Source organism: Microsporum canis, genomic scaffold, assembly GCF_000151145.1.
Source record: "Microsporum canis CBS 113480 supercont1.3 genomic scaffold, whole genome shotgun sequence".
Classification (NCBI taxonomy): domain Eukaryota; kingdom Fungi; phylum Ascomycota; class Eurotiomycetes; order Onygenales; family Arthrodermataceae; genus Microsporum; species Microsporum canis.
In genome coordinates, this window is record NW_003299167.1 from 684915 (window position 1) to 709344 (window position 24430).

A 24430-nucleotide genomic window follows, 5' to 3' on the forward strand; every position below is an offset into this window, starting at 1 on the left:
GGGACGTTCTTGTTTTTTTATTTAATTGTTTTGTTGAGAAGAAACGAAGAAGAAAGTCGAAGAAGTCGAAGTTGCGAGTTTTTGGTTGAGGCTGGAAAAGCACGGGCCGAGGCTAGCCGGGAAGTCACCTGACATGTGAAGAGATAAGATAAGATAAGATGGTTGATGGCCAGGATGAAGTTGGTAGTCAGACGCAGAAGACATGGAGAAGACATGAAGACATGAAGACATGAAGACATGAAGACATGAAGACATGAAGACATGAAGACATGAAGACATGAAGACATGAAGACATGAAGACATGAAGACATGAAGACATGAAGACACGGAGAAGGTCAGTCGATGGTGATGGGGTCCTCCTGGGTGTTGTTGGCGGCGTCGGTCTCCCGGAGCGTGCGGACGACCTGGGCAAAGATGGCCTTGGCCAGGACGGGCGGCACGGCGTTCCCGATCTGCTTCATCACCCCGGGGCCGCAGAAGGTGTGGTTCATGGGGAAGGTCTGCAGGCATGCTGCTTCTCGCAAGGTGAACGTCCGGGTGCCCGAAGGATGGAAGTTGTCGCCGCCAGAGCAGGTGAGGGTCTTTGCGAGCCGGCGTGGGTCGTAGGGCGGACGGTGGAAGGGCCTCTCCGCCCGCTCTAGATCGTGGTCAGGGGCGGTGCTGGGTATACAGCGTATGGCGTCGAGGATGGTGACCGGAGGCAGGAGGCCGGGCGCCGTCCCATGGGTGGGCGGAGGGAACGGCGGGAGTTCCTCTCCTGGGCCGGCAGCTATGATCACTAGTCTCTTCCTCGACTGTGGCACGCCGTAGTCCTTGCAGTTGACGAGCCGCCATCTGACGCTGTACCCCAGCTCGATCAGTGAGTGTATGGTGGCGTACAGCCAGACCTCGTGGCGCTCCTTTAGGCCGCTGGTCTCCTCCATGGTGACTACCCGGGGCCGGCATTTCTCTACCAGCCTCCTGATACTGAACAAGCACGCTTCGTTGGCGTCGTCGTGTGCCGCAGCGATCGTCTTTGCCGGAGAAAACGGCTGGCACGGCGGGGATGCGTGCAGCACGTCTACTATGATATCCCAGATACTATTAGTGAGAAAGTCTGCCACATCGCTCGTCTCGGCGAGAGAGGAAGGGAAGTTCGCTCGATAGCTATTCATGGCTGACGGCGAATGGTCAAACGCCCAGGTGAGCTTTAGGCCGGCCTGTTGTGCGCCTCTGGACACCCCGCCAGCGCCACAGAAGCCATCTCCAAAGGTGTACCGTCGCCTAGTGGGAAGCTTTCCACGCCAGTTCTCTCGTAGGGAAGCACGAGGGACAGAAAACGATGGCTGGCACTCCTCTGGTGGAAGAAAGGTGATCGCTTCTTCCACAATGCGAGGTGTACTGCGGCCGGACAAGGTCTGAGGCCGTTCCCAAGTCCGAGTATACTTCAATCGACAGAAGAGGAAATCATCGTCTCTGTTTTCAGCAGTGTTGCGGGTATACTGCTGGTTTGTCATTCTGATAATACGCAGTCGACGGATGGCGGACAGCGGAACCTCTGCCTCCTCCACATGTGACTGGTTTTGGGTATTACTGGTGGTGGCGTTGCTGTTGTTATAGTCTCCAAGGTTGACCACCCAGCATAGCTCGTTGGGTCTATCCGGCATCAGACTATCCATCGTCTCTAGTCTTTCAAACTTGGGCCCTGAGACGACAGTCTCTCCGTCCGAACGTAAGATCCGATTAATACGTAGAAAGGTGCCGTCGTACAGTTCTATGAACTTGCCAGGCCTGTACGTCCGGCCCTCATAGCTGATCTCGTTAAGTGACCTCCGAGGAGTGGGTATACGCCGGCATTGGGCTGTCCCTCGGGCTGCTGCTCTTGGTCTAGGGCTCGGCGAGCCATCGTTCCCCGACAGGCAGTTGATATAAGCGTCGAAGTCTTCATCAGACATGAAGTCATCCCGCCCGAAGGGTGAAGAGGGAGATGGAGAAGACGCGGGAGGCGAATTTTCATTTCTGCCTATGGTAATGCTGGTGCCGGTGCTCTCACAATCAGAATCATCAAGTTCGATGACCGGAGCCATCTGGGTATCCATCTTGATCTTGGTTGGGTGTGCTTGAAGGTCGACAGTGCCATGATATTTCCAGGTCATGCCAGAGCAGAAACAGAGGATAAGATATATTTCTAGCTCCTAGAGCTCACCGGTGGCTGGGAAGGCTTGCTGTGCTGTGTTGCTTGTCCTGAGCAACACAGCAGCAGAGCAGCACAGAACACATAAACAGGAACATTGTTCACAGAAATAACGGTTATCCTGTGGCCAGACATGTCTTATTCTTCATAATACACAGTATCTCAGTTGTCTTCACTGTCTTCACTGTCTTCACTGTCTTCACTGTCCTCTTCATCTTCATCTCTCTGTCAAGCTTGATGTTTTGGATGTTTCGTAACTTATCCACCACTAACCGCGTACCGTACTGTCACAAGTCATGCCCTACCGCCAAAACAAGCCAAGCCCTAATAAAAACTTTCCGCTGACTGGCTAATAAAATACCAACGTCTGTACCTCCAATACGAAAATTACGCTCTCGTCCAAACTTCCAAATTTAGTCTTTTTCTTCCTTGAAGGAAAAAAAAAAAAAAAGAAAAAAATTCTTTCACCTGAAGAAAAAGATGAACTTCAGCTTCATCTTCGCATTCACAGTCGCTGTGAATTCTCTTGACTCTGGCACTACGTCTGCTGTGCCTGCTTGAACTTCTATCTTGCGCGCTGCTGTTCTCACAATGAGTCTGTTATCATAGGCGAGTCCTTTGCCACAATACCTGACTCTTGAACAGCAAACACTCTCTACTCAACCAGGTATGGATTCTCTCCTTGGGCGCATACTGTATCTCTTCCCCCTTTTTTATTTATTGTAGGATGAATCAAAATGGAAAAAGGATGTTAGACTACTGAAAAACATCTGTGGATAAATCCAACGATATCTGAACGCTTGAACTTGGATATAGACATCATCCTAGTATCTACTTATATACACACAGGCTAACTGAGATGGATGATACAGCAATATGTGTGGCATTCTAGCCCTCATCCTCGCCAACACAGGTGAGGCGGCCAGTGTCGACCTTCATGAAGCCCTCTACCTTCTACAACACCGTGGTCAGGATGCCTGTGGTATAGCCACTTGCGCATCCGCCGGACGTATCTTCCAGTGCAAGGGTGACTCTCTCCGTAGCCCCCCTAATATCTACAGGTTACCATGCTAAGTTAATCGTTGTAGGCAATGGAATGTGTGGGAAAGTCTTTCAAGATGGTCAGCGGGTTGCCGATTTACCCGGATTCATGGGGTATGTTCTCTCGCCGCCTCTACATGCACTTGAACCGACCTAATCGTTGCTATCAGTCTTGGTCACTTGAGATATCCCACTGCAGGGAGCTCAGCCAACGCCGAGGCCCAGCCGTTTTACGTCAACAGCCCCTACGGCATCACCCTTGCGCATAACGGTAACTTGATCAACGCTCCAGAGCTCAAGAGATTCTTGGACTATGAAGCACACCGACATATCAATACAGACAGCGATAGTGAGCTGATGCTGAATGTCTTTGCCAATGAGCTTAACGAGACCAAGAAAGCACGTGTGAATGGGGAGGATATCTTTGCTGCTCTCAGCCGGATGTACGAACGTCTCGAGGGAGGATGGGCATGCACCGCGATGCTTGCAGGATTTGGCGTGCTCGGTTTCCGTGATGCGTACGGCATCCGTCCGCTGATTATCGGCTCACGGCCTTCTCGAAGTGGACCCGGAACGGACTACATGATGGCTTCCGAGTCCGTGGCTCTGGACCAGCTTGGCTTCACCAACCACCGCAACATCGTGCCCGGCGAAGCTGTCATCATCCAAAAGGGCCATGAACCGGTATACCGCCAAGTGCACCCCAGACTCAACTATACGCCCGACATATTCGAGTACGTATATTTTGCCCGCCCAGACTCCGTTATTGATGGAATCAGCGTCTACCGCGCTCGGCAGCGCATGGGTGAAAAACTGGCGAAACAAATCATTACCACTCTTGGTTCAGAAGCTATCAAAGATATCGATGTCGTGATTCCTGTGCCAGAGACCTCCAATACTTCTGCTGCAGCTCTCGCCCGCTTTTTAGATAAGCCGTATTCCCAGGGTTTCGTCAAGAACCGCTACGTGTTCCGCACATTTATCATGCCGGAGCAGAAAGCGCGGCAAAAGGGAGTACGACGGAAGTTGAACGCCATGGCATCAGAATTCAAGGGCCGAAACGTCTTGCTGGTCGATGACAGCATCGTTCGTGGTACCACCAGTAGGGAGATTGTCATGATGGCGAGAGACGCCGGGGCAAAGAGTGTCTTACTTGCCAGCTGCGCTCCTGAGATATCGTGCGTCTACTCTTCTTCAGTCCTTTCACCTGTATTGCATCATGTACATCGTTAACTCTGATATAGGCATCCCCACATCTACGGTATCGACCTGGCATCTCCACAGGAGCTTGTGGCTCATGACCGTGACATCAAAGCCATAACTGCCTACATCGGTGCGGACGCCGTCATTTATCAAACCCTCGATGACCTCAAGGCTTCCTGCGCCGAGATATGTATTGAAAGTGGTCTCTCAGAGCCCGTGAACTTCGAAGTCGGTGTCTTCAACGGCACATACACCACCCCCGTCTCTCCTACATACTTTGAGCACCTAGAGAAGCTCCGTGGTGAGGGTAGGAAGATCAAGAGAGTCGAGAGTGCTAGGGCCGCGGTACTCAACGGAGCCGCGAGTCAAGAAAATCTGCTCATAGCTTCTAGCAAGGTTGACCTGGATATCAACGGTAAACCGCTTGTGGTCGAGACAGTCAAGCCGGTGGATGTCACTATCGCTAACACCACCACTTCGTCTCCGCAGGCGCAGGCGAATAGTCACCGCTATCAGAAGTCGACGGACGTAACGCCTCAAGTCAAGGACAGGATGGACATCAGCCTCCATAACATTGGCGATTATTAAATCATACCCGACTCGGCGATATCTCCCATCAATCGATCGTCGTCGCCGTCTCTTTTTCCTTTTTCCCTCTTCTATTAGAGCCATGATTTGAACGTTTAAATGACTATGAATACACATAAATACCGCGAGGTTGCAACACTCTTTAGCCCTAGCTGGCCTTGCTCTAATTTCTAGGCTACAGCACTGCATCCTGTGTCTGATTTTCTGGGTGAAACAATGGGGTAGAAATCGATAGAATAAAAGTATCACACAACAACTGAAACTGGTGAGAAAAACAATGCAAATGCAAAATGCTATTACACATCTTCCTCTCTTCCTCTTCTAGTACTGGCTTTATTCTCTAGATGTTCTGCTTCTCTACGTCCTGCTATATTCTATTTGGAAAGGCTGTTGTATCTTCGCCTCATTCATGCCGTCTACCAATATCTCCATTCAGTATAACTTAGTAGATGACAAAATATGACAAAATTCATTATACTCTTATGTTTGCTCCCCTTTAAGCTCAGCGTAGTCTTGAACCATGGATCAGTGAAGGTACCGACTTGACAAGCTGCTGTGACGGAATAGACGGTCCCTTACATCATAGGAGTACGATTTTTTTTTATCAGCGTTTGATTATTTTCTCATTGTCTTACAATGAATATTCTTATCACTGATTTGGAAGAATCAACTACATTAATGATATTCTTTGTATTTGCCCATGAATTACTAAGTGAAGTATCTATTTCACTGGCTTTATTTTCCCTCCTCTTTCATTTTATATCGACACCAAGAATTATCGTTTGCTATCCGTTGGACAAAGAGTGTTGCATATAGCAGCATATTTCTGTTCAAAGGAACGGAGACCAGTTAAACGATAGAAAAGATAGACACAGAGATCCATCTACATCCGAAACATCCAGACGAGCGTTACGCTGAGGCTATATCTCTCTAATAGAAAGAATATTTAAAACCTCTCTGCCCACTTCGTCATCATGGGGAGAAGCGAGAACAAGCCAGCTTCCCTATCCCAGAAGAAGCGTGATATATCCGAAGGCGGTCGCCTCGCGACACCTCCACATCACCATGGCCCATATATAGATGGCTCACAACCTCCTACAGAGCCTAAATATGTAACTAGGCTGAAGAGACGAGCCACGGCAAATATTCCCACGCCCTCTCCCGTAAAGAGGGCAATGAAGAGAGATGTGACCTCAAATGAACTACAAAAGAAGGCCACCAAAGAAGGGTTACTTCCCGATATCAATGAACTGCCGCATAATCTAGGCAATATCCATATCCTTGATGCCGTTGTGGTTGGTTCAACGCAGGACTTCGTTGCCCGCCAGGTGCCGGAAGCACCACCAACCGATGCCAGCTCGGGGCCGCTTCCCAATGAAGCGGTAACATCGAAACCTCGTCGGAACCGGGTGCCCAGGAATCCATACGGTCTGACGCCTGGAATTAGCCCGTTTCCAGGGTGGCAGCATCCAACAATAGAAGAGTGTGAGAAGGTCAACAGGCTCCTGTCCTCGGTTCATGGAGAAGTTATAGCTCCAAAGGCAGTGCCACCGCCTTCGTTGACTGTATCAGGATGCGGGGAGGTACCTAGCATCCTTGATGCGTTGATACGTACACTGCTTAGCGGTGCGACCACAGGCAACAATTCGGCCATGGCATTTCAGGGTCTAGTGCGCAGGTTTGGCATCCTCAACGAAGGTATTGGGAAAGGGAGTGTTGACTGGAATAAGGTCCGCGGGGCACCGGTGGAGGATATCTACGAAGCGATGAAATGCGGTGGTCTCGGCGTGGCTAAGAGCAATTATATCAAGCAGATTCTCGAGATGGTGTATACAGAGAACAAGGCTCGGAGGGACGCACTAGTCGAATCAAGAAACGGAAAAGATCTTGACCTTAAGCGAGTTCCAGGCTTGATAAATGAGACGGAGAAGCAAAAGGAAAACGAAATCGCCCTGGCGAACGAACATGTACTCTCCCTCAACCATCTCCATTCGTTATCGAAGGACGAGGCCATGCTAGAGTTTGTCAAGTATCCCGGTATCGGCGTCAAGACAGCAGCCTGTGTGATACTATTCTGTCTGCAACGGCCCTGTTTCGCCGTCGATACACACGTCTTCCGCCTCAGTAAATGGCTCGGTTGGGTTCCCCCAGAAAAAGCCAACGAGATAACCGCTTTCAGTCACCTCGAGGTGAGAGTTCCGGATAATCTAAAGTACTCGCTGCACCAGCTATTTATACGTCACGGTAAGGCCTGTCCTCGATGCCGGGCCATCACTTCAGAGAATAGCGACGGTTGGGAAGACGGTTGTATTATAGACCATCTTGTAAAGAGAACTGGTAAGAAGAAAGGGGGCCCATTAAAGCAGACAAAGCTCAGCCTCAAAGCAAATAACCGTGCGAACAAGCCTGTAGACGGGAATGACATGGAAGGCGGGCCAGAGAGCTCCTGATAAAAGAACGCTCGTGGATTCTGGAGGTATGACCATGATGAGTTCATCGTACATAGAGGCAGCACCAGAAAGGGGCCATCGATAGACCTAGGTTATTTTAATAGAAGAAGTCCAAGAAGCCTAGAAGAATGGGGTCTGGGATCAAGTATGGTATTTCTCCTTGGAGCTTTGGGTATATCCAACACCATGACATCAATTCTCCTTTTAATCATCCCCTTTAAGCTGAAACATCAGGCTTAAGTATTTCTAGCTTAAGCATAGTCCACGAAAGGCCAAGGAACCAACCGGTAATAGACGATAGATATCAACGAGAGAGATAGGATTAAGGCATGCTATCACAGTTTAGTATTTTCTGGCAAGTATATATGTCTTTATTGTGTATTTGCCGGAAAGAATCGCAATCAATTGTCTGATATCGAGATGTTGTAGTTTGTTTCTTGCCCCTTTTTTTTCTTTGGCGGCTTTTGTATGTGCAGGTCTTGGCATCTCGGAATATTTTCGAGCTGGCAACTTTCGTAAGTTTCGTTAATATTTCCACCAAGACTCCTGTAGAACCTGGCTAAGGGGATGGAGCACCTCCAGAGAGGCTATGAAAAGGTGCTGAGCTGCAGTTCCACCCAATTGCTAACGTCTCTTGTGATAATTATCCCGACCCTCCTTGCACTGAAGCTCCTCGTTTCTTCTCTCCTCGCTGAAGATGAACGGCCGGTTACCTTTGACGTACCTCTACCTAAGGAGCTGAGACCTGAATGGGAGGGTGTCGCATGGGAGGACATCAGCAGAGAGTCAAGAGAAATTCTGACGTCGCAAGGGACAACCGGGGTAAGTCGCCTTTTCGATCCCCGTGCGGTTTAATTCAACCCCTATTGACAATATCCCTTCTGCTATAGACATTTAGTGAAAAGAAAATTCTGAGCTACTGCCCTGCCGATGGACGCCTGCTTGGAGATGAGAATGGTATAAAGCCAGCAACTCCAAAGGATATCGATGATACATTCGAGCGCGCCTCAGCCGCATATTCGCAATGGAGAGAGACGAGCTTTGCGGAAAGGAGAAAGGTTTTGAGGACATTGTTGAAGTAGGATATGAACCAGCACCTCCTGGTCAGAACTGTCACACGCATTCTAATTGACCACCTGTATAGATACATCCTTGAGCACCAAAACGAGATTGCAACTGCCTGTTGCCTTGACTCGGGCAAAACCAAAGTGGATGCTTGTTTTGGAGATATAATGGTTACAGCTGATAAGTTGAAATGGACAATTGACCATGGAGAAAAATCACTACAGACAGATCGTCGACCAACCAATTTTCTTATGATGTACAAGAAGAACACCGTTCGATATGAGCCCCTCGGCGTTGTTGGAGCTTGCGTGTCTTGGAACTACCCATTCCACAATCTGATTTCACCGGTAATCAGTGCGATATTTGCTGGAAATGCCATCATTGTGAAACCATCTGAGCACACGGCTTGGTCCTCGATCTTCCTATGCGATATTATCAAACGCGCAATTGTTAGCTGCGGCCACTCAAAAGATCTTGTCCAGACGATCATCTGTCTACCACAGCATGCGGATGCGATGACATCTCACCCTTTACTACGACATTTGATTTTCATTGGATCAAAACCTGTTGCCCATGAAGTTTGCAAGTCAGCTGCAAAGGCCCTGATTCCAGTAACAGTGGAGCTTGGTGGAAAAGACCCCGCTATTATCCTGGATGACCCCAAGACCAAAAGTGATCTTCCAAGTATTGCGTCTATCATGATGAGAGCAGTGTTCCAATCCGCCGGGCAGAATTGCATTGGAACCGAGAGGATAATTGCACTGCCCAAGGTATACGACGAGTTACTTGAGATAGTCACTCCACGTATCAAAGCACTTCGCCTTGGGTCTGCACTTCTTGATGGAAAGGGTAATCCAAAGGCTCAAAAACCTCCTCACACTCCCGACGTTGGCGCTCAAATCTCATCTAGGTCTTTTGACCGTCTGGAAAGCTTGATATCGGACGCTGTGCGAGACGGAGCTAGATTGATATATGGAGGCAAACGGTACCATCATCCTGACCACCCATATGGCCACTACTTTATGCCAACTCTCCTTGTCGACGTCACTACTGAAATGAAGCTTGCACAGACAGAGTTGTTCGCGCCTGTCTTCGTGATGATGCGAGCCAAGACGGTAGACGAGGCTATCTCTATCGCAAACTCCATCAAATACGCCCTTGGCTCCAGCGTTTTCGGCCACAACCGGGCGGACGTGGAAAAATGTGTTTCCCGTCTTGACGCAGGTATGGTCGCAGTCAATGACTTCGCTACTTTCTACGCTGTAGGGCTACCATTCGGCGGCGTGAAAGATAGCGGTTATGGGAGGTTTGGTGGGGCCGAGGGCCTCAGGAACTTGAGCAATCTGAAAGCAGTTTGTGAAGACAGAACCTTTCTCCAGACCAAGATCCCACCACGGCTGGATTATCCTATTCAAAAGGGACAGGGGAAAGGTCAAGGCGGTGAAGGTGCATGGACTATGTGTCAGGGAGTGGTCGAGACCGGGTACCAGCCGTCTTTGGTCGGGAAGATAAGCGGAGTGCAGAAAATTTTAAGCAACATGTGAATTTGGATTCATGAATATAATACACGATCAAACAATAAGAGAAAGAAGCAATGTCCATTAAATCGTTAGACGGACCACGGGGTATCGTCATTTCATGCCCATCCCTCAACAATACCGGAAAAAAAAGAACCCGTAAATCGATCACCGACTAGGCCATATCCACCTAATGCCGCCACGCCGTCGGAATTTTCCCGTTTCTTCTCTCTTTAGATCATTGAGGTGTATATCGAAGTTCATTAGACGGTGCTCATCACTGGCCGTCTCGTATGGTGGTGAGACTTCATGCCGTGACGACGACCAACCCCCGATCGTCGACTTGAACACCAACCGCAGGTCAAGAAAGATATTATGGCTTGTATGACCGAGATTGTTCCGTTCACAATCGCCATCAATACGCTGCCAATTGCATTAACGATAGTCATAAGGGTTCGGCCAACCGCATGAAAGGCACCAACGATCTATGTAAATAAGGTGTTAGATCGAAATGTTCATGAGGTTCCTCAGAGCGTCCAGCTTACACATGATACGACAGCACCCATGGTTGTGAATGAGTTTGGATTGTTTGGTAGATTTATGGGAAAGGATAGATGGTTCTTGGTTCCGTTTCGTGAAGTTTGGTATATCTGACGTCTTGGATCTGGTTGATTGAATGTTGCTGAAGATACGATCCAGCGAGGGATCGAGACGATTTATATATCCATCACGAAGAGACGAACTGGTTCTACCCAGTTCCCTGAAATGCCTTGTCATATATCAGATATACGATTATAGTGACGTAGGAGAGCGCAAGCCAACTCGAATCTTGCTTTTATCCCAGAAAAAACGAGACGATGAAACTTTGTCGCCGTTTGTACCTGTCAGTGACGTCATGGCAAGCCCACCACGTGGATACTGAGGCTTAAGTAGCTTAGTAAGCGAGCCCTACTATGTAAACTCTTATTTTAGAGATTAGACACAGTAAAAATAATTCCACAGAAGATATAGTACTTGGATAGCAGCATTCTGCGTTTTATCACTGCCAATGCATGTGTTACTACGTACCCTGGCGCTCAACTTGTCACAGCGAGTCAACATTGTTTTAAGAGGGTTGCATTCTAATTAGCCGCCAGCATGACAAACCAGGTCTAAATTAAGAAATAGGAGCGGGTCGGACCGTAGTTAACCCATTGAAGCTAACAGACACCACTATCATCCTGTTCAGGCAGCAAGTCGCTGTATCAGAATAGCTCTGATATCTTCTCTCAAATTTAGTATCAGTGTAACCTGCTGCATACGATACAATACTATTCCCAATGACCGCTGGAAATGTGATCAGGTCTGTCTTGAAGTATGGTTCCATCTCAGTCGCATCTTGTGTCGCTCTATACGCTGTCTTCCTAGCGCTTCTTGCAACTCCCTTCCTCCAAACCCATGTTATCTACCTCCATAAGATTCAGATGACGTGGTTCAAAGATCTCGATACCCCGGAGCTCTGGGGATTCCTTCGTAACCAGGCGACACCGTTCTATATCAAAACCCCTGACGGCCACTCGTTGTATGCCTGGCATATTCTACCACTGGAACTATACCGGAGACATGAACAGGCTCTTGTGCTCGAGACATCTGGCTTTGTCTCTGATTTTTCCTCTCGCCTTGCATTTAAACTGCTACGTGATGACCCTGAAGCGCGCTTAGTATTACACTTCCACGGAGCTGCAGGTACCGTCGCTTCAGGTTATAGGCCAGCCAACTATCGTGCCTTATCGGTCAATTCACCTGGGAAAATCCATGTTCTGACCTTTGATTATCGCGGGTTTGGGCAAAGTAGCGGCAAACCTCCTTCAGAGCATGGACTTATCCTCGACGCCATTGCTGTTGTTGAATGGGCCATAAATGTTGCGGGAATCCCACCTTCTCGCCTACTGATTTTTGGCCAGTCCATCGGTACTGCAGTTAGCTTGGCTATGTTGCGGCATTTCGCCTTACAATCACCGCCTGTATCTTTTGCAGGGACTGTCCTGGTCGCTCCGTTTGTCAATGCAGCAAGTCTCGCGGCAACCTATAATGTTGCAGGTACCATCCCGTTATTGTCACCAGTAGCGAGGATTCCCATTCTATTTAAACGACTTAGCTCCCTTATACTGGACAAATGGCTCAGTAGCAGCCGCCTGAGTGATTACATCCGTACAAAGGAGTCAAACAACGAAAAGTATAGAATTACATTAATCCATGCTGAGGATGACTACGATATACCGTTTCACCACACCCAGTCTCTTTTTTGGAGCGCTGTCAATGCGACAGTGTCAGATGGCATTACGCATAAAGAGTTAGATTTAAAGAAAGCTGCAGAGAAGATAGACAATGCCGCCGCAGGATCGGTGATGGAGTGGCGCACGGAAAATGGAGTGATCAGAGAGCAGATACTAAAGACCGGATTGCACGATGTCATTATGGGCTATCCAGTCATTTCTGTAGAGGTTATGCGTATACTTACTGCCTCAGATCCGTCATTTAGTTGATTGTTTTGTAGTATAGTCATTTTTCAGTCACCAAAGAATAGATGTTTAAGTGTGTCAAATAACCCTGTAGCCATGCTGAAACCCTCTATTTACACCAATATTTCCGTAACTAGTTGCAGACCTGCCACGCGAACCAGGAACTCTACATGATCCGGTTATTTCCATGTAAGCAAGGATTGCCTAACTATGAGTGCTTGACTACTAACGTTTTTCGTCACTAACGACCACGAACTAAACGAACACTTGAGCTATCATGCTGGACTATGTAGCCTTTGAAGTTCTTATTTCTTCTTTCCCATGGTCTTCTTGAGCCCATTCCGATGAAGATTTATTAGGCATACTAGCCATGCAAAGTATAGCTCTTTAGCAGCAATGACTTTTATATCCTACTGAATAAAGGTTTGAATTACTGCGACCGTATTCCTCAAATTATGTTAGAGTTGTTTTAAGCGCTATAAATGAAATGCAGGAGTTTCGGAGATAATCTGGATAATGACTCGATCGAAAGAGGATGTACCAGGTTGACCAAATCATATCTCCTCTCCCGAGGAAGAAAAGATTGGAGCGTAATAATACTAAAAAGTTATAGCTCCGAAAAAATCTAGGGATAGGCGCTCGAAAGCAGGTTTCACCACCCTCAGGCGACGGAAGCCTAAGGTCAAAGCAAATTGCCATGGAACTGACACTGGTCTGTTGAACACAGACAAGAGTCAAAGAAAAACTGGGAGCCCAGGCTTCATAGTGTACGACCCAAAAACCCCTTGGGTGTTCCAAGGTGAATAGCCATACGAAACTACTCGCCTACAACCCCTCCCCCAAACTATCAATAGGGAGCCATTCCTCTTCCTTGATATAACAAGTCTGCTAATAAATAGCAACTTGGCTCTCCTTGGACACGCCAGTCCGCACACTGTGTATACAGCACGATAGACACATCATGGAGTTGCAGCTATGGTGAATCACCACCACAATATATAGACCCCCGGAACCCACGATGGACCAACATTAATTTTTTGGGTTGTTGTGTTTGCTGGTTGGCGTACCCTTGGCAAATGCATGCCAGAGAAGTATGTCGCTTGATTCCAGCCTAAGAAGAGCTTAAACTCATATAAATTCGGACGACACCATTCGTTCACACTGCTGGAAATGCCCTAGCTCAAGTTCATATCTAGTTTCATCTCTGTTGTTGTTGCTTTCTTTTATTCTTGTTTGGTGTAGCTGATGCTTTTTCCACTCGTTTCGTGCCAGTTTTCTTTTGCTTTTGCTTTTGCTTTTTAGCTATCCGTTGACTTCGTCTTGGTAAACCACCCTTTCGTGCTCCTGTTCAGGGTTAGCATATTGTTTAGGAGTATCCAAGGGAATCTATATGTCAAAGTATTGAACAAAGCATTGGAATAGCAAACAGATGAAATGAGAGATACGGTTTTACGTACCGGGCCGGGGTGGAGTCTTTCGTAGTTTCTTCAGTACCCATGGGAGCACATTTATTATAAAAGTATATCGGTCTTCTTCACTAGCCTCCTTCCCTATAAAGTTGAGTAAAAATGGTTGTAGTCGTGGTGGGAGGAGTTTTGTAAGCTCGAAATATATCCCGTTGACGGTGCTGGTGGCTTGCTGGGAGAGCTTCTGGGCCGCCTGAGAAACGGTAAAGTGTATGCGAGGTTCAAGGCCCCTGGTATCCTTGGCTGAGCCGGAGCCAACACTCTTCGAAATGACCTCGTCTGCAAGACGCTGGAATGATGATTTCGATAATGTGTTTTGGAGGGTTGTGTTGCATCGTCCTGAGAGTTCTGCTAAAAGCGTGTCATTTTCTCGCGGAACATTGTATTGTGTCGGTTCCGGGTCTCGCGGAGCCGTGTATGGCGGTGTCAGCGGTCTTTGGGACAACATGATGCTGAGGATAGGCGTCAAAAGATAATAAATAATAGTCACTGATGTTGTCTTTCTCGTCCTTTTGCAGGCTTTATTGAAAGGAGAAGTTCGACGGGACACGAAGTAGTCACGTGGTTTAGCCCCTCGCGTCGCGCTTATTTTGAACTTTACAACATCGCAAGTTGACGAAAGTTACGATGATTTCTCCAGCTAAAAAAACGTACACTAGACAATGCAATTTCACACGTTGGCTTGAAAGACGAAGTGTTAATTTTTATATATATAACTACCATTTATATAATATACTTATATGTTAAAGACACCATTAATGTTGTGACTATGGCATACCTTTCCCCCGAGCCTGAAGAGATCAAGTCGGGTGAACACCACATACGCGTTATCCTTTTCCCTATATCGATATCAGCCGTGAAATCTTTGAATCTCCCTGGAAATCAAGATAGTGTCGGTACGATTTTACTGTCTGGATTGCCCATAGAGCCGTTGGCAAACTGTGGGAAAAAGCGGCAAGCACTCGCGTTTTATCTCTACGAAAATCTAGATCATCCATACTTTGTCATTGGGAGTGACAAGATGTGCCAAATACAGCTTCAGACTACAACCGATGAATGTTGGGTTAATATTCGCCATTGTTTGCTTATTGCGATACCCGATGATGAAGACGATGCTATTCTCCTTCGCAATTTGTCCACGTCTCGATTTACTGTCAGGGATGCTGTCAACAGAAAGGAGGGAGAGCAGGAGGAAATAATACCTGGAGATCGACTGAGGATAAAACCTGGTCTTATGCATATAACTCTCGGAGCTGGCCTCGAGTTTTTGCTACAGGTCCTTCCTAGTAGCACTTCAAATACCCGCGCTCCCGTTCCTCCTGGCAATTGCGAATTAATTAGCGGCCCAGCAATTACCAACAGATCGAAAAGTCTTAGACGGAAGAAGTTAGCCCATAAAGATCCTGTCGATGCCCCTCATTCCAGCAAGCGAATTAAATCCGAGTTTTCCCCATCAAATATAGTCTTGTGCAAGGCACGGCCTCCTAAGCTGGACCTCGTTGCTGAAACAGGATTAACCCGCGTCTTCAAACTTCAGCGCTTTGGCCGTGTGGTTGCTGCCAAGGTGTGCAGAAAGCCGGATATAGAGGAGGCAGCGTACATGTGGGAGAACGAAAGAAATGTTCTCCAGACATTGAAACACGTATGCTCTACCGTCTCCACTATTATCAAATGTGTCTATGTCCATATCACTCTAACCTCCACTTCCAGCGTAACATAGTGCAGCTTCTCGATTTTCAAGCGTTCGATCTTACTCTGTTCCTTGAATATATAGAAGGGCTAGACCTTTCTCAGTATGTGGATGCTGACAAATATTCAATCATTAAGGAGGAGATGCAGCTCCGGATTTGGATAGATATTAGTGATGCTCTGAAATATATCCATGAAAAGGGTATTATACACCATGATATAAAACCTAATAACATTATACTTGGTGACCATAAGAGAGGAGCTGTGCTCTGCGATTTTGGTCTCTCAACGTTTGAACAGCGTTATAGTGACGGAGGTTCGACATCCTACATACCGCCTGAGTTATTAGTGAGACAACGAGGTAAACCCAGCGACATCTGGGCCTTTGGAATCACTATGCTCTTCGTTTCTAAGCATATACAGCTACCGTCTAACGGCTGGCCGATTCGGAAGCTCATGGAAGACAGTAAAGTGCGAAAGAAATTCATGAATTGGTGGGACCACATTGACACCCTACGAAAAAATCTCCCTCGACGAATGGCTGCCCTTCGGGAGATGTTGGTTCTTGACCCCCAGCGCCGAATTTCCGCGTCTACCCTGTACGATGCTCTTAATAAGTCAAAGACAACAGCACCAACAAAGAAGGACAAAATGAAGAAGAAAGCCATCTCGCTTAAACGCAGATGAGTTACTGGGTGCACACAAGAACGAAGACCGCCCAATCCAACAACCTCTCACTGACGAAACACGAAACGGGAGTCAATCGAATACCACTATCTCTTGTTAGACCCTGAAAACGTCAGATATTTATGGCCTGGTAAGTAGGAATTAAGAAATAACCGTCGTCAAATTCGATATGTTAATTTATACTGATATATCTAGGATATTGAAACTAACGAACGTAGTTGGACATCGGCCCACCCCTTCGTGAATCTATCTGATGCAAACGTGGAGCAAGTCCTGCAACGCGCATAGACTTCAGAAATTCGCCAATAGCCACCGAACCCATATATGAGGGTTTTAACCGGCCTGTTCGCAGATTCTAACTCCCTCTGCCATTGATACCTCTTCTGTGGTACCAAGTCAGTGCATGTACATATACCCACACGCTTAATAGCAAGAAGCCATACCTTTGAAATCACTTCATAAATGGCGGCACCCACCATTACAGGCACAGCAGGCCCAATTGCATTCTAAAAACAGGTTGGCATTAGGCATCATGCTATAGAATTGTGCTACATGATGTACTTACTCCCGTATCCACAGCAAGGTGTTGCACGTGATTTATCCGCACACCACTGTAAAAAGGTCCATTAGTTTTACTTGGGTCAATATGTTATATCAAGATAACTTACAAATGTGACACTAGGGTTACAGCAGTAATTCTCGCTTCTGGCTGCTTTAACACCCGCAAGGCCCCTGGGAGAAGCAGGACTAAAGGCCGCTGGTGACGCGGGGACCAGCAATGGGAAAAAGAATACAATTGATATCTTCATCGTAATATATAAAGAAAGGAGCTAAAGCTAGCTTTCCAAGTTCCGTTGGGGGGTTGATTTTGAATATCAAAGATGCAATAAAAAAGAGCAAAAACGGGTTTTTATAGACATTTATGCTAGTGACAGTTCGTTTATCAACCAGTCCATTATTATACAGAGAATAGGCACATTAATATATCATCAGCAGGTATTAATACGCCACGATAAATACCTAGTGAGCAGGGAGCTTTGAAAATACACCGCTTCCAGCGTTACACTTCGAAACCCCCCAGGGCCGTCGCGCGATCATCCAGCATATTCAAATGTAGCAAGCAAATTTAACAATGATAGCTGCGGGTAGCATCCAAGGCCTTTATACCATTCCCACTCTCTAACGGACCCGAGGGGTAATATCAAATTCATTATAGAAACTTGGAAGATTGATTAACTATCACGTGACACAACTGCCCTCCCGCTTATTTTAAAATTGTGCAAACGCCGAAGCGCGGTGTGTGATAACGATTAACTACTGGGCAGTTAACGGTGTGTTAATAAGGGGGTTATCCCTTGGGTATAACACAAATCCTTACCAAGACAAATATTATGTCTTCAGTGCAACCCAATAATCGTCCCTTGACACCAGTGAAGGTCCGCGGAAAGAAGAGAAACCGTGAGGATGCTACACAGGCAAGCAAAGGGCTTGGTTCAACCACTGACACTGTCTTTATACCCTCAAAGAGTGTCATTACCAAGGTTAATAACCAGCTCCAGAGTGCTAATAGAAGCAAACTTAAGCATACAAGGATTACACTACAATTACTGCCCACGGAAATACTGGAGCAGATCTTTTTCGATTGCTTGGAAATCAATTTACTTCATGTCTTTCCACGACTTGCAAGAGCGGTATCAAATGAACGCGTCTATTCTTGTATAGCTATACTTGCCATCTGGAAAGAGCCCATTCCAAAGAAGGAGATAGATGATGAGACAATGGATGATGAGGAAGCTGTAGGGACGGACGAGCCAATGAACGATGAGCCAATGGACGAGCAAACAAGAGCCCGTTTCGAACTGGGAGAGAAAGAAATAATGAGAACGTTCCGTCCTGTTGGATATAGGAAATTATCCAGGAAAGAAGCCGCGAGACTCCAGTCACAGATCCTCAACTGTCGATGGGCCACTTTTGAACGTATCAGTTCCTGCGTTGTTAAATGTGCCAATCTAACACAGCTTCGAGTCAGAGGCTACGAAGAGGAAAGGAATGAATATGATCTAGCACAAGTTTTACAGCTTCTTGAGGACAATCTGATGTGGTCCTACCTAGAAAGTCTCAACTTAAAGAAATTCGGTGGTACTTGGGTATCCATGAAGCATACCATTCTTAATAGAGCCACCTCTTACAAGATATTTCGAAGTCCGGTCTGCATCTTCTCTATTCCGGAAAGAGCAATAGATAAAAGGCTGTGGACTACTCAAAAATTCAGACTCTTTCGGCTACTACGCCTTATGTTATACCAAGGGAAACACCCAGTCCCCATCCAGCCATTTTCCCGAGAGGTACTCCATACAGGTGTGCATGAAGCTATTGTTGAATGCCGCCGAGAAATAGTAATAGGGCTTCTTGAATTAGACGAATACTGTGTCCGCTCCGCCGCATACTCATTTAAGGGGATGTCTACGAATTCTGCCTACGAGATTCCACCGGAACACTTCATTACTGCAGCTCGCCTTTCCACAAAACCTAATATGCTACAAATCCTAGTCCGTGCAAGTGCAGAGTCACTTCCATTTGATAATCCCGAAATCACTCAATGGGCACTCATAGGAGAGAAGTCGTCTTGCCCATTTTATAAATGGCTTCTAGACTTCATGGTGCAACTTCCTTCATGTCAGAGGCGTCACAGTTCTGAGAAGAGTTTGTTTGCCTGTGGCATGCTCAATGCAGACAATGCATATGTGAAAAGTGTAAGGAAACACTGGTTTTACAGCATGGACCACCCTATGTATGAAGAATACAAGAGAGCCTGGGGTTACGAGCCATATGCGTGGCCTGTAGAGCTATTTTGCCCTGAGCATTTGCCTCTTAACTCAATCGACCTACTACCCCCCCGACGATGAAGTTCTTTTCCCTCCTGAAGCACAAGGCTTTCTCTGTATTATTCGCGGTCTTACAAATGCTCATGACTTTAATGGCTATTCATGTTACTCAGAGACTGGATAATCTCTTCTACTGACTACCACTACCTTCTATACCTGTAGCTCGCAAATACATCAAGCCAAATCCTCTAACAGTCAATAATCTATGCAAGAATATTTTGCCATCAACGCCATAATTGAAGTATCGTCCCGAGGAATACTGTCCCTTCTCTTGTCGAACAACAGTTGCAAGAATGGATCGTTGTCTGACTCTGCATATCTAGCAGCTACCCTAAAATGGTTATGGCTTACTGGCCAGGGGTACGGGTACCTATATTGCCTCCCACAAATATGTAAATTCAACAAACACTTAAAAGCATCAAGTTCCCGGTCCTTGATGACTTTCCTCAACACAGCCTTTGATCTATCGGGTGGCCAACCTTCGTCTATATAGGCGTCCGACGAGAGGAGGGTCAGAAGCTCTAGCTTGTCTTCCGTCCATGGAGCTGCGAGCAGTCGATCTGGCATTCTGCATGGTTCCGCTGGATAAGGAGGAGCGCAGGGCAAGCGAAAGATGTCGATTTCCTGAAACACAGGGTTAAGATCACGGATTTGAAATGCCCCGAAACCGAACCATATCGCAATTTTGCATGGCTGGTCGTTTTCCAGACTATGAGCCCGTATAATCAAGTCTCCTTTTCCGCGTTTGCCTGCGGGCGTAGGGTCGAATCTGTTTATATTCTGCCAATATTGATCCAGCCTTGAAAGAACATCTTGGTCTTCGTCTGGAGAAATCACAAGTTGTGGGCGTTTCTGCCTGATGACATGCTCAACATACTCTCTCTGGCACTTTCGAAGCAAGGGGGCCGTCAACCAGTGGCACTTTAAGATCTCGGTTTGTAACTTCGCTCTTTCAAGGTGATTGAAGTAGAAATAGTCCAGGGGGAGGAAGTGTTGTGACGCATAAATATTATATGATCTCGACGAACGGTTGCAGCTGCTAAACGCGAGACGGATAAGCCAGGTATACAGTATCGGCGACGATAGGGTGTTGGCAATGTATATTGATGCACGAGGAAAGTTGAATTCGAGGCACTGGAAAAAGATCTTATGCACCAACTCGGCTGGCAACAGCTCTATGGGAGCCCGTCGTCGGAGCCGTACTCCTGCCGGGCAGTTTGGTGTATCCATCGACGCCACTTGTATAAGTATGTAAACAAGATCTTGTCTCCAAATCAAATGGTCTTCTCGATGATATGAGTCGATTCAACTCCTTTCCTTTGGCCTGAACCGAAGGATTGAACGGATTTTTTCTGTGCCGTCTTTGCGCCTTTCAAAGGGATCACTGCAAGGCTTGGGCTTGATAGAGAGCTTATGTTGTATCAACAATGGCAGCGTTTATTCCCACTTTAGGCTCCATTAATAAACACGAGGAATGCCATGTAGTTATGCGAAGGCGTTGTATTGGTTGGCTAGAGTCGGGAGAGATGCTATTTAGGGAGAAAGCACTCTAAGATGAGAGACTCTTTTCTGTACCGAAGGCAGACACAATATGGGGAGATAGAGCATTATCCTAACACAGCATGTTAATATAGCGGTCGGGCACGAAGAAAAGGAGATTCAATTCATCTGCAAGAAAAAACAAAGGAAACCCGACGTATTTAGCCAGCCGGAGTCAAGTATCAGCTATTCCTATCATTCTATGTCCAGGTCCTGCGTGCGTCGCGCTACTATGTACAGCGGTGCCGACTTACACGCTCTGCCAACTGGATACCGGCCGGTAGATATGTAACATTTCTTATATTAAGACGCCGAGGAACGGTGAGGAGGCCCAATCCGGAGGTCCGGAGCCAATTGGTGTGCCTGTTCATCCACCTTGCGGTAGCCATGGATCTGTATCTGAGTGTGGAAGACGGGCTGTTTGCTTCTGATCGTGCTGGAAATCCCCTCATCCCACGGGATTGGCAGCATGGCTGGGCAGATATATGTATGCACCATGTACGAGATGACTGGCCTGGTTATGCAGGGTGACCAGTGTTTGGTTGGTTACATTGATCGGTTACAGAGTTATACGTGCAGCCTCATTAGTATGTAGGAGAGAGGTAGGTAACGGTGGAAGAAGGATATAAAAAGGAACATGCTTCTATTTGAAACTCTCGGTTCTATACAGCTGTGGTTGACGGCACTCTTCAGGCAACGCTCGGATGCCGTCGAGAAAGTGTTTCAAGCCACAGAATACCAAAAATACATAGAAAATCACGGGTGTCGGCTGTGGCAACGGCTTGGTAACAGAGTGCAGCTTTACATGACAGCCAGGTCACCGTATTTCTCCTGTTCGAGTAAGAAGATCAGTAACCCTGTACGAAATATTCGTGGTTGCGGCGTGCCCTTTGATATAAAGTGGGACGAGCATAGCGTGGGATAAACTCACCTTGTAGCCTGCTGGCATCCAGATACCCTTGGATACCAACTGAGCGGTCTTTCTGTCGATTTCTGGAGCAGCAGCGGCAACATCATCCTATATCATTGAAAACATGAACATTAGCATCGGCTTTTTTTTGTGATACCAAGTTATCATCACACAAAGCAAAACCTCGGATATCCGAAGTGAGAGCGCTTGCAACCATGGAGAAAACCACGAGGGGGAGTTGATGGAAATATGGATTCAATATGAATAATCGGGATGAACATACGACTGTGAGGTCCTCGAATGGTCGAGCGGACTCGATGTTATCGAGAGTCTGCGACAGAGACTCCAATTCCATCTCAACTTTACCCTTGGTCTCTTCGGCGTTCTTGACAGCCTGAGCCTCAAAGGCCTCGATGGCCTTCAATTGTCTGTTGACATCGTAGGTGACTGGCTTGAAGTTCTTGAAGTGCTGTTCGATCTCGTCGACGATGGCCTGGTTCTTCAGCACCTTACGGTAGTGGGCGAAGTCGACGGTCTGAGGTGTCTCGGACAAGACCTGGACCTTGCGGCGGGCGTCGTCGTTACGCTTCTTGAAGGCCTGGAGAGAGGCAGCGGTTTGGCCGCGAAGTCCAAGGCTCTGGGCTACTTTGGCCCAATCGAGTTTGAGAGCAGCGCTCCGCTGTTACTGCGTGTTAGTCGGCTGCATCAACCCAATTAAGAGGATAACGGTCGAGAAAGGCTGAATCATCTCATGGGGATAGGAGGTCACGTACTGTGGCTGCCATTGTGAGCGTGAGTGTGGTGTGTCTGGTTCTTCGAGGCGTGCAATTTCAACTTCTTTTTCTCCTTCTCGTTCCGATTTGAAGTTCTAAGACGTTGACAGAGTTGGTCACGTGATATATCACGTGATATATTTGACACTGGGGCAATCAAAGAGAATTTGATACGGGCGACGAGGGCGATATAGATACTACGTTTTAACATATGTCCTCGTTAGCTAGCCATGTCGCGGAAGAGTTTTTTGGCTGGGGTTATCCTCTAGAGTGGCATATTCCCCAAACAAAGACTTGTCGATAGATTAATATAAGAGTAGGCACCCTGATAAAGACTACATTGGACACCAATTACTGCTTATTTTCCAAGTTGTAAGAGTTAGATGACCGGTGAGTAAGCCGCGGGTATGAGGGTCGTAGGAAGATGTTCTAAAGGGTGTTTTCCTTGAAGAAGGCCTTGCACATCAAGTTGTTATCTCAAGTTTATGGACACAGCATTTTGATATCGCACACACCGGAAGAGGCGTAGTAGGCATACTATAATGGTCAATCAAACATCACTAAAGAATGTGCAGCGGCATTATATGCTCAACGCCATGATAGAATTAACAATATCGTTGTCGTTCTCCTTGAGAGCCTTGACAGCCTTCTTTCTCGAGACGTTCGCTTGGGCCATGACAAGCTCGATGTCCTTGGCCTCCAGGCCGGTGTCGTCAACTTCCTCACCATCATCCTCGTCTTCCTCTTCCTTCTTCTCGGTCTCGACAGCCTTGCCCTTTCCGAGATCTATGGCTTCCTGGCCAGCGGATTCACCGGCAGCAGCGTTGGCACCCTCGCTGGCGGCAAGCTGTTGGGCAGCGGAGGCCTGGGCCTGAGAGTTGAGATCCTCAATCTTAGCCTCACCGAAGATACTACAAGTAGGATAAATTAGTGCACAAGTCCAAGTTATAGTGACAGTGTCTCCAAGCCGCCAAAATGGGGAAAAGATATAATGGCATGAGCTTACATCCAGGTGTTGCTGGTGGGGGAGCGGTAGACATCGGGCTGGTTGATAACGAAAAGGATCTGGAGATAAATTAGTATAATGACATCCACAATGGCAATATAGGCCGCAGAGTGCTATATCCTCACATTCTTTGGTCGGCGGAGGGTGACTCGAGTGATTCCAGGAACATGCTTCAATCCAAGCTTCCCAATTGCTTTTCTGGCTTTCTTCTCGTTACGGGAGAGAACGGTGACACCGGAGCCACCAGGAATGTTGAGTTCTTCAGCGCCATCATCACCGGCCTCAGACTCGGAGCTCTCCTCGACGGTAGCCTTGACGTCCTCCTCAGGGAGCTCTTCTACTCGTGGGTTGGCCATGTTGTATGGAGGGGATATGTGCGAAAGAACGGCTAGTTGTCTAGAATATGTACTCGATGAGCGTTAGTGTTCCTTCTCTTTTTCACTGGAAACCGCATTTGCCTTATGAAAAGAAGAATAATAAGAGTGTTAAATTGCACTAACCTGGACGCTGGGTGGTTTGTATGCCAAATGTTGCGCTGGTTTGGTGGTGTTGTTGCTACAGCTTCAATCTTCTTTGATGTGTGTTCGCCCAATCCCGTTAGCGAGGTTTTTTTTTCCCATGCACACAAATCGTATAAAATCTTGACATGTAACTACACAGCGAGTTTTGTATGAGATGATACTTGTGCCACTGAACATTAAACCATTCCTATCTAATTCATCTATTCCTTACCAGCCTTTTCTTAACTTGAAGCGATAAAGGGAAGCAAGGCAAATGCAATGTATCTTACTACCCCAGGCGTTGTGTCTGGCGGGTACCAAAGTATGGGGTCCTCCCCATAAAGACTGTATGGCGAGAGATGGCTTGACGCAGTGAGCATGTAGAATTTTTTTTTTTTTATTACAAATAATACCACAGTCAGTCACAGCATGAAAAA

General features: G+C 47.1%; 11 protein-coding genes across 11 annotated transcripts; 6 read left to right on the forward strand and 5 right to left on the reverse strand.

The window, feature by feature from the left end:
- Positions 1-335: 335 nt before the first annotated feature.
- Positions 336-2135, reverse strand: MCYG_03098 (site-specific DNA-methyltransferase HphI; the record flags this gene model as incomplete). Its single annotated transcript, XM_002847546.1, has 2 exons — positions 336-840; positions 880-2135. The coding sequence occupies 2 exons, from the start codon at positions 2133-2135 to the stop codon at positions 336-338; spliced, it is 1761 nt and encodes a 586-aa protein (XP_002847592.1).
- Positions 2136-2900: 765 nt separating this feature from the next.
- MCYG_03099 (amidophosphoribosyltransferase) lies at positions 2901-5005 on the forward strand (the record flags this gene model as incomplete). The annotated part of the gene is made up of 6 exons (XM_002847547.1): positions 2901-2923; positions 3046-3200; positions 3262-3328; positions 3385-3948; positions 3994-4392; positions 4459-5005. 6 exons carry the CDS (start codon positions 2901-2903, stop codon positions 5003-5005), a joined length of 1755 nt encoding a protein of 584 aa, XP_002847593.1.
- A 974-nt stretch (positions 5006-5979) lies between these two features.
- On the forward strand, positions 5980-7455 carry MCYG_03100 (helix-hairpin-helix domain-containing protein; the record flags this gene model as incomplete). Its single annotated transcript, XM_002847548.1, has 2 exons — positions 5980-6433; positions 6464-7455. 2 exons carry the CDS (start codon positions 5980-5982, stop codon positions 7453-7455), a joined length of 1446 nt encoding a protein of 481 aa, XP_002847594.1.
- A 567-nt stretch (positions 7456-8022) lies between these two features.
- Positions 8023-10064, forward strand: MCYG_03101 (retinal dehydrogenase 1; the record flags this gene model as incomplete). The annotated part of the gene is made up of 3 exons (XM_002847549.1): positions 8023-8277; positions 8346-8533; positions 8600-10064. The coding sequence occupies 3 exons, from the start codon at positions 8023-8025 to the stop codon at positions 10062-10064; spliced, it is 1908 nt and encodes a 635-aa protein (XP_002847595.1).
- A 1292-nt stretch (positions 10065-11356) lies between these two features.
- Positions 11357-12562, forward strand: MCYG_03102 (abhydrolase domain-containing protein 12B; the record flags this gene model as incomplete). The annotated part of the gene is made up of 1 exon (XM_002847550.1): positions 11357-12562. One exon carries the CDS (start codon positions 11357-11359, stop codon positions 12560-12562), a length of 1206 nt encoding a protein of 401 aa, XP_002847596.1.
- Positions 12563-13987: 1425 nt separating this feature from the next.
- MCYG_03103 (uncharacterized protein) lies at positions 13988-14452 on the reverse strand (the record flags this gene model as incomplete). Its single annotated transcript, XM_002847551.1, has 1 exon — positions 13988-14452. The coding sequence occupies one exon, from the start codon at positions 14450-14452 to the stop codon at positions 13988-13990; it is 465 nt and encodes a 154-aa protein (XP_002847597.1).
- A 321-nt stretch (positions 14453-14773) lies between these two features.
- Positions 14774-16380, forward strand: MCYG_03104 (CAMK family protein kinase; the record flags this gene model as incomplete). The annotated part of the gene is made up of 2 exons (XM_002847552.1): positions 14774-15646; positions 15715-16380. The coding sequence occupies 2 exons, from the start codon at positions 14774-14776 to the stop codon at positions 16378-16380; spliced, it is 1539 nt and encodes a 512-aa protein (XP_002847598.1).
- A 1391-nt stretch (positions 16381-17771) lies between these two features.
- Positions 17772-19457, forward strand: MCYG_03105 (conserved hypothetical protein; the record flags this gene model as incomplete). Its single annotated transcript, XM_002847553.1, has 2 exons — positions 17772-19133; positions 19428-19457. 2 exons carry the CDS (start codon positions 17772-17774, stop codon positions 19455-19457), a joined length of 1392 nt encoding a protein of 463 aa, XP_002847599.1.
- Positions 19458-19460: 3 nt separating this feature from the next.
- Positions 19461-20495, reverse strand: MCYG_03106 (conserved hypothetical protein; the record flags this gene model as incomplete). The annotated part of the gene is made up of 1 exon (XM_002847554.1): positions 19461-20495. The coding sequence occupies one exon, from the start codon at positions 20493-20495 to the stop codon at positions 19461-19463; it is 1035 nt and encodes a 344-aa protein (XP_002847600.1).
- Positions 20496-21605: 1110 nt separating this feature from the next.
- MCYG_03107 (ATP synthase D chain) lies at positions 21606-22499 on the reverse strand (the record flags this gene model as incomplete). Its single annotated transcript, XM_002847555.1, has 4 exons — positions 21606-21692; positions 21736-21822; positions 21998-22393; positions 22488-22499. The coding sequence occupies 4 exons, from the start codon at positions 22497-22499 to the stop codon at positions 21606-21608; spliced, it is 582 nt and encodes a 193-aa protein (XP_002847601.1).
- Positions 22500-23067: 568 nt separating this feature from the next.
- MCYG_03108 (nascent polypeptide-associated complex subunit alpha) lies at positions 23068-24373 on the reverse strand (the record flags this gene model as incomplete). Its single annotated transcript, XM_002847556.1, has 5 exons — positions 23068-23398; positions 23494-23552; positions 23619-23889; positions 23994-24064; positions 24284-24373. 5 exons carry the CDS (start codon positions 24371-24373, stop codon positions 23068-23070), a joined length of 822 nt encoding a protein of 273 aa, XP_002847602.1.
- Between the last annotated feature and the right edge of the window lie 57 nt (positions 24374-24430).